Consider the following 13,340-nt stretch of genomic DNA (forward strand, 5'->3'; position numbering starts at 1 on the left):
TCACAATCTGGAGCAAAAATTACCTGCCCTCCAAGGAGGAAGGGCAAGAACAGGGAGGATGTGTGCTCCAGCAAGATCAGGCTGGCCTGACCTTCTATGCACAATTTTTAAAATTTATTTTGTATGATAACATTTATTTTAGGGAAGGGCGGTAGTGGTAGAGCAGCCGCTTTGCATGCAGTAGGCCCCAGGTTCAAGACCTGGCATCCCCAGTTAGGGATAGGAGTGTCTCTGCCTGAGACCCAGGGAAGCCATCGTGGGGAGTCGTTGGCCCTCAAGCCTTTGGGCAGCAAGTATACTGCTAAGGAAACTAATGGGGCTTCTGCCTCTTGGATGGAAACCAACGAGAGGGTAATTGTTAGGAATTCAATCCTGTTAGTTCTTACTGGGTGCCAGGATGCCAGTCTGTGATGGAACCGGGAGACACGGCCAAACACTTCCTGGTAGTACTTCTGAAGTTCCTGCAGTTCCTCTTCAATCACAACAGCATCCAAGGGCTCGCTTTTCTGAATCAGGTGCTTCCCAAACATTGTGAGCTGATTGATCTTGTTGGTGCTTAGCAATATTTCCTGCTCAAAAGCCTGTTTGGAAGACATGTGAGGAGGCTTTCGAAATATTTCAAATCATTCATCCACTTTTGGACAAGATCATTCAAATTACTGAATGCCATCAGCAGAGATCAAGAACATACAAGGTGCATCGTGCCAGAGGTGGTCAGCAGGCAGGAACAGTTTTGTGAAAGAACTCAGATAGCTGAAGGAAGTAAGGTCAGCTGTACTCTTTTAGAGAAGGCAACCCCTCTTCCTAGAGTCGCTAGCCAGCTTGACCTAGTGGGAAGCCCTTTCCTAATCCCAAATATGGAGATTTTAGTTCAGGAATTCATCCACCAGACCTCTCCATGAGAATATTTTCTTGGCCTTATGGCACAAGTTTACCCCAGCTCTGAAGTCATTGTCCTGAACTGGATTTGTATAAACTTAAATGCATCTGCAGCTTTCTTTAGTTATACAGCCAGTTTGTAGCCAAAACTTATTGTATTTGTTTTATGTATTCAGATTTATTGAGGAATGCACCATCTTGTTATATTTTAGAATAGTTGTTTTTTCTCTTGCCAATTGTGATAAGCAGCAACTGAGCTAGGAATGTTTCATAAATTTGTGATCTTCAAAGAAAAATTTGGTATAAATATTCCTGCATTTTAGTATCAAATCAGTCTTCTCCGAGGAGAGGCTCACTAATGCTTGCATCCCCAGATAGCCTTGTGAGATCCAGATAACTAAGCAAAGTACCTCAGATCTGCATCAAACAGGCTGCATCAGTATGTTATATCATTGCTATATATCAGCATTTTGTATCTGTTACGAAGATATGTAAAGCTTTAATCTGCTTTTATTTTGATGCTATGCTGATTAACTTTTATTCTTTCTTATGGAATGTTTAAATAGTTTTATAAGTAAAGGAGAACTGTTTAACTGATCTTACTTGTCTGAACATTTGTTCCCGAACCCTAAGTTTCCTATGTGCTAATATGAGGAAGGGGGGCTAACTCTCTCCCCTTTGACATGACATCTGTTTCAGGGAAAGCCTGCTGCACAGACAGCATGCTTAACATTCTGTATTCCCCATATATACAGTCCTGCAGCAATCTCCCACATTTTGGAAGCAAGGGTAAGGGGCCCTGCTTGATCCCCGTTGGACGTAAGAGAAAAAAATCAAAGTTACAGTCATAAGGACTCTCAATAAATACATGAATGCAGCTCTGTTCCTCCCACCCCTTTTCAGAAGGTGGACTGCTCAAAGCGCTTACTATTTACTGGGTATATATATATTTACTGGGTATATATATACACGGAAGACATGAGATGTTATACTACCAGGGAAAAAAACTTGACTCAGCCAATAAACAGATCTATCACAATGCTCTTTAAAAAAATCAACACTTACATTTAGCTGCCTCATTTTGTCATCAAAGTTACTCTCTGAGAAGTGCTCCACGTTGGTCAGTTGCAGGTCCATTTCAGTCAGCCACACCAGGATGTTGTCCTTAGTGCCCACAAACTCCTCCCACTGATTGGTAAAGTGCTACAGGCAAACAGAGACCATAGTTACCCAAACGCATCAATTGCCATAGCGCACATTGCCTATGCAAAACTGCTTTTTGTTTTGTATATACAATGTGTCTCAAAGCACGTTTACCTGCCATGACTTCAGGAGGAAATGTAGGCAAAGGAAAGCTATGAATTCAGCACAGCAGATCTGGGAATCTTACAGATGAAGGTTACCCAAGTTTCATTAGTTATTTAATTTTAAATTTATTTGCACTTATACCCCACCTTTCCTTCAAGAAGCTCAAAGTTATTCCCAGCTTCCCCCCTTCCATTTTTATCCTCAATAGAATCATAGAATAGTAGACCTGGAAGGGGCCTATAAGGCCATCAAGTCCAGCCTGTCAGGTGGCTGTCCAGCTGCCTCTTGAATGCCTCCAGGGCTGGAGAGCCCACCACCTCCCATGGTAATTGGTTTCCTTGTTGTACTGCTGTAACAGTTAGGATGTTTTTCCTGATGTTCAGCCGAAATCTGGCTTCCTGCAACTTGTTTGCTAGAACAATCTAGTGAGAGACAGTGTCTGGCCCAAGATCTTCCAGTGCTTGCTGTGGCTGCTCAGCTTGCAGGCTTCCTATTGGGTCATCTGGTTGGCCACTGTGAGATGCTGGACTAGATGGACCTTTGGCCTGATCCAGCAGGGCTTTTCTTATGTTCTTATGAATGCGGATTTGAACCTGCGTCTCTTCCATCCCTACTTCCTGGGTGCCCTCCAGATGCTGCTGAACTACAACTCCCATCAGGCCCAGCCAGCGTGGCCAGTGCTCAGGGAAGACTGGAACTTTAGTCCAGCAGCATTTGGACGGCACCACACTGGCTACCCTTGAATGAATGTGAATGTACTGCCTTCAAGTTGATTCCGACTTATGGCGACCCTATGAATAGGGTTTTCATGAGGCTGAGAGGCAGTGACTGGCCCAAGGTCACCCAGTGCGCTTCATGGCTATGTGAGGATTCGAACCCTGGTCTCCCAGGTCATAGTCCAACACTTTAACCACTACGCCACACCTTACCTGATCCTTAATCCACTGCACCACAATGCAATGGTGTGCTCAGAGGTGTGCTCACTACTGTGATTATGAGTAAGTACAGGGAAAATATCCCAAGAATCTCCGCTTCCATAAAGGCATGATCCGGCCCCTGGTCCCCCCCCTCCCAGGTAGAGATGTGTCTGGAAAAGGGGATGGCATAAGGCTTACTTTAGGCCTCTCCCCTCCCCTTTAAGAACAGGGCATCCAGACCTCTCCCATTAGGTGTAGCTTCCGCGGAAAACACTTTCCCACAAAAACGGGTAACCAAGGTGCAGCTGGCTTGGAGTCACCTTGAGTCTCCTGAGAATGGCTGCAACACGCTTCTGGAGGCTGTCCCAGCGCTGATTGCCCTCGTGCACCATCTGCTTGAGCTTGCTGGCTGAATCAGTGCGATTTTCCCGGGCCAGCCGCCGGTACTGCTTATTGATCAACTCCAGCTGGGTGAGCCGCTCGTGGATTTGCCGCTGAAATGCCTGAGATGAAAAACGTAACCCGTTATTTTAGACTAGCAGCCTCATATCTCGTGTTGCTGGGGAATTCTAAGAAACCAAAAATATCAGTGGTTAAAATCAGTGCAGTTCTAGTCTACCATCTTGATCCAAAATGGTGTCCAATTGTGTCCAAACTAGGGATGTGCTAGAATTCCACCCAATTCGGATATGGTAATGAATTTTCCGTTTATTTACTTATTCTCAGTTGCTGAAGGTCGGATTTTAATGCAGCGAATGTACATAGCTTTTTTTGAAAATGGACTTAAAAAAATAAATAAATCCACTTCTAAAACATTGAGTGTAAGAATGATAATTTATCAATGTTTCCTTTGAAAATTTATTTATTATTTATTATTTGATTTATATCCCACCCTTCCTCCCAGCAGGAGCCCATTTCCTTCAATTGATATTTTTCCTTCAAGCTATTGATATTTTTAAAGGAGCTATCAATATTTCCTTCAAAAATAAAAGCAGCGGCTAGTGGGTGCAGAATGAACTTCAATCGATGCGGGCCTGTTAGTTTAAGAGAATGCTTGCAAACTGGCAGTGGCCAACAGATCCCACCCCTAATCCAAACATAAATGGAAACCTGCTACTTGATCTCAAGAACCACCATGCAAAATACGGTTACCATTATGTAAAATTTGGTGTCAGTATTTTAAGAGGTGTCCAAATGCATAGCAAACAAATACCTTTCTACAATATATAGGGCAGTATTCAACTATCACATCCCATCAGAAAAGGATTTCCACTTATGCTGTGGGGGTTTCCCCCCTCTCCTCCCCCTGTGCAGACCCCACGTCCTCCCCAAGTCTACCGCTGAGGGCTGAAGGAACCCCTAGAACAGATTTAGGGGCCGTGTAGGAGGACAGGGAGGACATTTCATTGTGCAAAGTGAAATCCTTGCGCTGATGGAAAAGGAGACGGAGTGCTATGGTGGATTCCACCTATAGTAGATTAAGGGCTTTTGCCTTTTTTCCCTTTCTTTACATTTTCACTTGATTTATTTAACAGGCAAAAGCAAGAGCAGAAAACATGCGGTCCTGACCAAGGAAAAGCATAAAACAACTAACATGTACCAATAGCTCTTTCTTAGGAACATCAGAAGCAGCTTTGTCCCAGGTCTGGGGTGGGTTAGTCTTTTAACTGTTGTTATTAACTGGTGTTTTATTAATTACTGATTATGGTCCTTTTATATTGTATTTTATTGTAATTTGTTCGTCGCCTAGGGTGGCCGTTCACTCGGCCAGATAGGCGACTCAAAAATAAAATTTTATTATTATTTATTATTAGGTCAAACTATTTATCCATCCAGGCTAGTACTGTCCACTCTGACTGACAGCAGCTCTTCTTGGGCAGAGAAGGGTTTTTTCCATCACCTGCTGCCTGAGCTTTTTTAACTGGAGTTGGCAGGGACTGAGACCGTCCGCAGATAAAACATGGGCTCTGCTACTGAGGTATGTGCTCCTCCCCCAAGGAATGTAGGCACTGTGGATGCCCCTAGAGCCATAGCAATTTTCTAAAACACTTAAGATACTACTTGGCACACTTTGTCTATGTGTAAATGAATGGACAAATCAGAACCCCAAGAAATATTTACCTATTAGATTTATAGCCCTCCCTTCCTCCCAGTAGAGAAGAGTACCCAGTTTCTCATCATTTTCCAACATTGAGGGATTCCCTCCACCTTCAACAATCCTAAACAAGCCATTTCAAGATGAAAACAAGATCATTAGTGCCAAAACAGCAATAATTCATGAATCCGAGACTGCAGATGTTTGATTTTGATGCTGTTTTTTAAATCCCTGCTGCCTTCCTAAAACTGCTTGGTGCAATATGTAGAAAAGCAGGACATAAATTGAACTAAATACATTGGATTGTGTTCATTTTTTAAAAAAACCTTTGCTGTAATCTACTTGGTGCATCTTTAGGTGGAAATGGGATTTATGCATTTAAATATGAAGTGAAAATACTTCTCAACATCCTGAAACATCTCAGCATTTCCACACACGCTGAGCCTATTGCCATTTTCCTCTTTCAGGAACATGTCACAAGGCTGAGAATATTTTTTTTAAGACCAGAGAAGTCAAATGACATCTGGAGGACATACAAAAAAGAGGGAAAAAACAAAACAAAAGTGGGATGTTTACCTCAAACTTCTTCAACTCTTCCTTGGCATTTGTGTACGAAACCTCTGAAGAGTTTGGATACGCTGCCGTCCTCTCAGCTGTCTTCAGCCAGTCTTCAAAGCGAGAGTAGTCCTCCAGAAATTTTTGCCACAGTCGCCATGTCTCCTCGATCCTACCAAGGAAACAAGCAGCAACAGCTTTTGCACAAGCCTAGATCCCCCTTTCAGCAGAACGCTTTTTCAATGTGCTTCATGCAGGAAAACCAACAGCCTTGTGGCACCTTGAAGGCATAGCACATTTTGTTATGGCATAAGGTTAGGCTTTCCACCAGGACTATAGCCCACTTCATGAGAGGTATAGAATGGGATCCTCAATTGTCAGGTGTCACACAGACACAGACGTGGAAAACATTGTTTATATATTTTCAAGCCTAACTTTGCTACGTGGATGGCTTTCAAACAGGATGAAAGGCACTGAATGTGATCTTGGGGCCAGAATCCAGAATTCCTTAGCTTTCTTTTATTTTAAAGATATGTTTATGAGAAGAGCCCTCCTGGATGAAGGCCCGTGGCCCATCTAGTCCAGCATCCTGTTCTCACAGTGGCCGACCAGATGTTCCAATGGGAAGCCCGCAGGCAGGACCCAAGTTCGATACCACTCTCCCTATTTGTGATCCCCAGTGACGGATATTCAGAAGCATACTGGCTCTGACTGAGGAGACAGAACATAGCCATCGTGGCTAGTCACCACTGATAAGCTTATCCTCTAGGAATTATACAAGGTCAGACAATTTGCCCACCTAACTCAGTAACATCAACTGGCAATGGCTCTCTAGGATTGCAGGCAGTGATCTTCCCCATTATTTGTTCATGAGATCCTTTCGCTGGAGATGCCAGGAACTGAGCTGGGGGTGTTGCACACTTAAAGAATGTGCTCTGTCACTGAGCTGTAATCCATTATTTATCCAACTAGCTCAGAATTGTTTACTCTGACTGGCAGAAGGGCCTCAAGCAGAAAGAGACCCTTTCCATTACCTGTGACTCATTGCCTTCCAGAAATTGATTGGTTTCTAACTCCTATCAGTCCCAGCCAACACGGCCCACTGTCAGAATGGATGGGAGTCAGTCCAACAACACTTGAAGGGCCACAGGTTCCCCATCCCTGTGCTACATGAATCTTTTAGCTCGGGACTGAGCCTAGCACTTCTGCCTGCCAGGCAAGTGCTCTACCCAAGTAGGTTGCCCATGCAACATCACTTGTTTCAGACCTGATTCCTTGGCCCTTTTAATAGGCAGTGTAAACTTTAAACAAGAAAGCCAAATAAAACGTCAATTAAAAAACAACAAGCAAGCTTTTTTTAGAAAAGAGAATGAAGTGCCTCTCACTTCATTCGCCTCTCCATAGACATGGCACAGATGTTCCTCCACCGGCGGTCTAAGCTTCTTGTGGTCTGCTGGATGGAGTCACATTCGGTCTCGTTGGCACAGGCATCAGAATCGTGCAGCAAGACCTCACAGACACTAAAGACAGATTCCACACCCGGGGTGTGCTGTTCAATGTCCCGCTGCAGATCCTATAACCAGGAACAAAAAGACATTATTCAGTTCTATGTGAAAATCCAGTTTTTACGCTATGGTGTCAGGTGACTTGACAGGTGGTTCCACCTGTCAAAAGTTGGTCCACGGGGGAGGGGTGGGGTAGATAAAGATAAGTGTCGATCACTTCCAGAATAAGATCTCATGTATCCGCCAGGACCTAGACTCTCAAGTTATAGCAGTAGATCCTAGTGAGATGTCCGGAGCACAGTGTTGTCCTGTTTTGTTGGATGAGCTTCAGTTGGTTCAACTCGAGGACGTGGACAAGGTGCTTGGACAGGTACGTGCAACCACTTCGGTACTGGATCCTTGCCCCTCCTGGCTGATAAAAACTAGTAGGAATGGAACAGGTAGCTGGGCCAAGGAAGTGATAAATGCCTCTTTACGAGAGGGAGTGGTCCCGGGCTGTCTGAAAGAGGCAGTGGTGAGACCACTCCTGAAAAAGCCTTCCTTGGACCCAGACAATTTTAACAGCTACAGGCCAGTGGCGAATGTTCCATTCCTGGGCAAGGTCTTGGAACGGGTGGTTGCTGGCCAGCTCCAGGCGCTATTGGATGAAACTGATTATCTAGATCCATTTCAATCGGGTTTTAGGCCCGGTTTTGGCACTGAGACAGCCTTGGTCGCCCTGTACGATGACCTATGTCGGGAAAAAGACAGAGGGAGTGTAACTCTGTTGATTCTCCTTGATCTCTCAGCGGCTTTTGATACCATCGACCATGGTATCCTTCTGGAGAGGCTCGCGGAGTTGGGAGTTGGAGGTACTGCTTGGCAGTGGTTCCGCTCCTACTTGGCGGGTCGTCTCCAGAAGGTAGTGCTTGGGGAACATTGCTCGACACCGCGGGCTCTCCAATATGGGGTCCCGCAGGGGTCAGTTTTGTCCCCCCTGCTTTTTAATATCTACATGAAGCCGTTGGGAGAGGTCATCAGGAGTTTTGGAGTGCGTTGTCATCAGTATGCTGATGACACGCAGCTCTACTTCTCCTTTTCATCTTCTTCAGGTGAGGCTGTCGATTTGCTGAACCGTTGCCTGGCCTCGACAATGGACTGGATGAGAGTTAACAAACTGAAGCTCAATCCAGACAAGACTGAGATGCTGTTGGTGGACGGGTTCTCTGATCGGATGGTGGATATATACCCTGTCCTGGACGGGGTTACACTCCCCCTAAAGGACCGGGTTCGTAGTCTGGGAGTCTTTTTAGACTCTTCCCTCTCACTTGAGGCTCAAGTAGCCTCGGTGGTTAGGAATGCGTTTTACCAACTTCGGTTGGTAGCCCAGCTACGTCCCTATTTGAGTAAAGAGGACCTTACATCAGTGGTACATGCTCTGGTAACCTCACGTTTGGATTACTGTAATGCGCTTTACGTAGGGCTACCTTTGAAGACAGTTCGGAAGCTACAACTAGTGCAAAATGCGGCGGCCAGATTGCTGACAAGGACCAAGCGGTCCGAGCATATAACACCTGTTCTGGCCAGCTTGCACTGGTTGCCAATATGTTTCCGGGCTAGATTCAAAGTGTTGGTATTAACCTATAAAGCCTTATACGGTGCGGGACCACGATACCTTGCGGAACGCCTCTTCCGATATGAACCGGCCCGTGCACTACGTTCTGCTACGAAGGCCCTCCTCCGGGTTCCAACTCACAGGGAGGCCCGGAGGGTGATGACAGGATCTAGGGCCTTCTCAGTGGTGGCCCCCGAACTATGGAACAGTCTCCCTGAGGAAGTACGCCTGGCGCCGACTCTGCTCTCCTTCCGGCGCCAGGTCAAAACCTTCCTATTCTCTGAAGCATTTTAAGTTACACTGATTTAATTTTAAAAATGTTTATTGTGTTGGATTGTTGCTTGTATTTTAGTATTGTTTTGTTATTTATTGTATTTTTATGCTGTTTTATGTTCACCGCCCAGAGAGCTATTGCTAGTCGGGCGGTATATAAATTTAATAAATAAATAAATAAATAAATAAATAAATAAATAAGAACTTAAGAACATAAGAGGAGCCTGCTGGGTCAGACCAGTGGCCCATCTAGTGCAGTTTCCTGTCCACTAGGCCAAAAACATTTCCTAGCCACCATCACCACTACCACCACCACGATGATAAAATGTCCCCAGGTGAGAGATGGGGAGAGGATGTTTGTATTGTCCCAGGTAAGGGATGGGAAGAAATGACTGGCTTTTTGTCTGTTGGATTTATATGATTATCAGTTACTATTTTGTTGAGACTTCAGTGGATGGGGTGATGCAACAGGTGCCAGCTGACTTGTTGAATTAGTGGTTATTTCAGAAGGCTTCTTAAATTCCTGATTTGTATTACTGCATGTGAGGATGCTTTTCTGAAATATTCGTATGATTTTTTAGATACATATTGCAATTCTGTTGCATTCTGTTGCTGCCTTTTTGTTCTGTGTACAATTCATTCCTGTTTCTATTTTTCTTGCGTGCTTCTGTAAATTGTTTCGAGATCTATTGCTTAATGATGTTACTTATATTTTGGGATTTTATTATTACTAGCAGCTGTATTGAACGTGAGATTTGCGCGTTTTCAGCTCCGAGAGTCAAACAAGACACAATGTTGGTTGAGTAGTCAAGCTTGCACAGTTCATGTTCCTTTAATAAACAGCTGGCCTAGGAGGGGGATGGGTGGGAGGACCAGATGAGTACTACTGCATGGGGGAGGGGAGCATTTAGCCCTTTGACTTCACTGTGGCCCCGATCAGAATTTTTTTGGTGGGGGGGGGGACATCTGCTGCTCGCAATGGAGATAAGCTCCCACTGGTGCCAATGTGAGGTTTCCTCCCATTGTGAATACCGCAGGGTGGGGGAGATGGATTGGTGCAAAAGGTTAAAGGACTCTTCTCCCACTTTGGCTCAGCCACCCCCCGCTGTTAACTTATTATATCCCACTTTCCTCCAAGGAGATCAAAATGGTATACATCATCATCATTATTATTAGTAGGGACCCACTCATATGGCAGGTTACGTTCTAGGCCCCTGCCGAAAAGTGAAAACCGCTGGAAAGTGAAGCCCTACTGATCAGCTGGAGCGTGCGATCAGCTGGAGCGGGGGGGGGGAGCTCATGTGCTCCCGCTGATTGCTGTCAGCTGGAGTGTGGCGGCTGGAGCTCCCTCCGCTGGTGCCACCGTATTAGCGGAACGCCGAAAAGCGGGGCCCTACTGTATATACATTTATATCCCGCCTTTCCCCCAGAACTGGGACTCATGGTGGCTTACAAAAATTAGAACAAATACAGTTAAAAACATATAAATGAAAGATACCAACGTTATAATTACAATGTAACTAACTAAAATTTTTTAAAAATTAATCACACACAAAATACAAATCAGTAAAAACAGCACCCTATTTAATAGCCTTTGCACTCAGTTCTCCCCCTCCCTGTTTTGTCCTCACAACAACCCTGTGAGCTAGGCTAGGTTTAAAGGCAGTCACTGTGATCTAATGAGCTTCGTGGTTGAGTAGGGATTTGAACCCTGGTCTCCTGGGTCCCAGTCCAACTCTCTAACCACTACACCACACTGCCTATGCCACTTCCCCACAACTAGCGCCAATGCCTCATCCTGAAGGGCTAACACAGCCACGGAAGGGCTGATCCAATGAGGAAATCCTCTTGAAGACTACAGCTTCAGAATGTCAACGCCCACAAAGACCCATTGCCAAAAGCAAGGGGAAAAAAGTGACAGACTGTTGTAGGGCAGTGACCAGGAAGCAGGCATTTTCCCATGATTGTCCCTGCCACCTGGAATGCCCTTCCCTCTTTGATCTGCAAAGTGCCATAAGAAAGGGTGGCTGATGCCCATTGGGAACGGTGGGACGGAAGGCAGGGAGCCCAAGTGGTAGGTAGAGCCAGATTCAATGACAAGTTAGAAGCCAACTAATTCTAGTTTGTCCCCATCCTTCTCTCTGCTGAGTTCTACAAGGGGCAACTGAGTCTAAAGAGGAGGAAGCTGACAGCCAGAGCCACCCCTTGGACTGGTTGTAAGTAAAGAGGCAGAGGCAGGAAGGCGGGGGCTTGTTGAGGACAGTGAGGTTGCTGGGGCAGTGCCCCATTCACCCTAATAGATCCGTCTCCACTGGCAGCAGTTATTTGCTTTAGCCACTTCCCGAAAACATCAGGTTTTTGGCCAGGCCTTTCTGCACTTCACATTTCTGCACGTCTGCTGTTGTAATTTGCTGGGTTTCTTAACCCCCTTTTCAAATGTTATGCTGTGTGGTATTGTACAACGCTTAGACATTTTTCAACGTTATGTTTTCCTCCTCCCCACCTGCTGTTCTGCAAGTCTCTTCTGTATCTCCCGATCGTCGCAGATGTCATAAACGACAGGCTTGGAAAGCTCCGATTCAATGCGCGCCAGCCAAGTGCGAAGATTACTCATGTTTTTGTCGAGCTGCTGTATGAAAGCGAAGGTCTCCTTCAGCTTCTTCACCCTGGGATTGGGGAGACAAAGGGCAGGAAGCAGAACACCGTAAAACACGCGAAGAAGCTTTAAAACGCGGCAATATGACTTTGCCCATCCCATTCCCTTTCTGCTCCACCTAGGGAGACTCTCATAGGTGCACCTGCCTTGCATGTACTGGACTCAGTGCAGAGTGACCCATTGGAACAGGTGCATTGGCCTGACCGACTTTTAACCTGATTCCGGCCAGAGCGGAGGGCGAGATTTGTAACATTGGTCAAATCCACACCATACATTTAAAGCACATCCCAGGATTCTTTGGGGGAAGCCATGTGCTTTAAATATATATTGTGCAGATACAAACCTAGGGTAGGTGTGGGGAACCTTTGGCCCTCCATTTGTTGCTGAACTACAAATCCCATCAGCCACAGCAAGATGGCCAATGGCCAGTTCAGCAACATCAAAGCGGGCCAAAGATTCCCCATACCTGACTTATGTTATTTGTCAAGAAAGCCAGAGAGGCTTTTCTTGCTTAGAGTGGAGAGAAGCATTCACACAAACACTACCCTGCCGGGAGAACACGGTTGGATGCATACACTGGGGAAGGTCTGGGTAGTCTTTTTCAAAACCTGGATAGTCAGAAAGGGGTTGTTAAGCACCTTAAAATAAAGACTACCAGGAAGAATTGTTATTATTCATATAGGATCAGTAATGTTCATTGTCCTTTCTGCTTTGCATTTTAAAGTCACTTAGGGGAAGGGTCATAGCTCAGTAGTAAAACATCTTGCCTTGAATGCAGACTGTCCCTAGTTCAGTCCATGACATCTCCAGGTAGGTCTGGGAATATCCCCTGCCTGAAACCCAGGGGAGCTGCTGCCAGTCAGTGAAGACAATACTGAGCTATATGCAAGAGCGGTATGACTCAACATGAGGCTTCTTTGTTTCTAAAGTCACATCTTTCCTAAGAAGCATACAACCTATATTTCGACAGATGGGTGACAGCAGAGTGATGGAAGAGGAGAGAGGAAAAGGGGATGCAAAGGGGCGATGCTGGATAGATATTTATTTATTTATAAAAGTATGTATGTACCATCACTTATATACTGCAATGCCAGAGTGGTGTACAGCAATAACCTAAAAAACATTATTAAAGACGGTACAAAACAATCATTAAAATGACTGGCCAGTCAAAAAAAAAAGCTTCAAACAGCTGCATAGGCCTGTTCTTCAAGGCTCGCAGGGAGGCTCAGAGGGTGGTGACAAGGGAGAGGGCCTCGTCAGTTGTGGCTCCCCATCTATGCAATGCTCTCCCCAGCAAGGTCCTCCTGGAGCCTTTGTTGACACCCTTTCGGTGCCAGATAAAGACTTATTTTTTCCCCTCAGACTGAGATGTTGTTCTGTTATTAATACAATGCTAAAGCTTCCTCTAGATGTTATGGGGATGTTTTTGTTCTGTTTTTATGGTATAATGTATTTATATTTATGTTTTTAATGAGTGGTAAGTTGCTTGGAAACCTTTGGATAAAAAGCAACTAACAAGTCAAATTAGTAATAATAATTGCCACACTGGGCTCCTTCT

The 13,340-nt window shown here is 45.2% G+C and overlaps 1 protein-coding gene across 5 annotated transcripts in view; it reads right to left on the reverse strand.

The window, feature by feature from the left end:
* The window catches only part of SYNE2 (spectrin repeat containing nuclear envelope protein 2), a 373,624-nt gene that overhangs the window by 18,935 nt on the left and 341,349 nt on the right, over positions 1 to 13,340 (reverse strand). For all 5 annotated transcript variants that reach the window (XM_061612375.1, XM_061612372.1, XM_061612374.1 and 2 more), the window contains 6 exons: positions 11,630 to 11,792; positions 7,140 to 7,327; positions 5,776 to 5,926; positions 3,425 to 3,607; positions 1,945 to 2,082; positions 387 to 581 (listed from right to left, as the gene is read on the reverse strand). In XM_061612375.1, coding sequence (XP_061468359.1) covers positions 387 to 581; positions 1,945 to 2,082; positions 3,425 to 3,607; positions 5,776 to 5,926; positions 7,140 to 7,327; positions 11,630 to 11,792 — 1,018 coding nt within the window. The remainder of the gene's footprint in view (positions 1 to 386; positions 582 to 1,944; positions 2,083 to 3,424; positions 3,608 to 5,775; positions 5,927 to 7,139; positions 7,328 to 11,629; positions 11,793 to 13,340) is intronic.

Source organism: Rhineura floridana, chromosome 2 (assembly GCF_030035675.1).
Source record: "Rhineura floridana isolate rRhiFlo1 chromosome 2, rRhiFlo1.hap2, whole genome shotgun sequence".
NCBI lineage: Eukaryota > Metazoa > Chordata > Lepidosauria > Squamata > Rhineuridae > Rhineura > Rhineura floridana.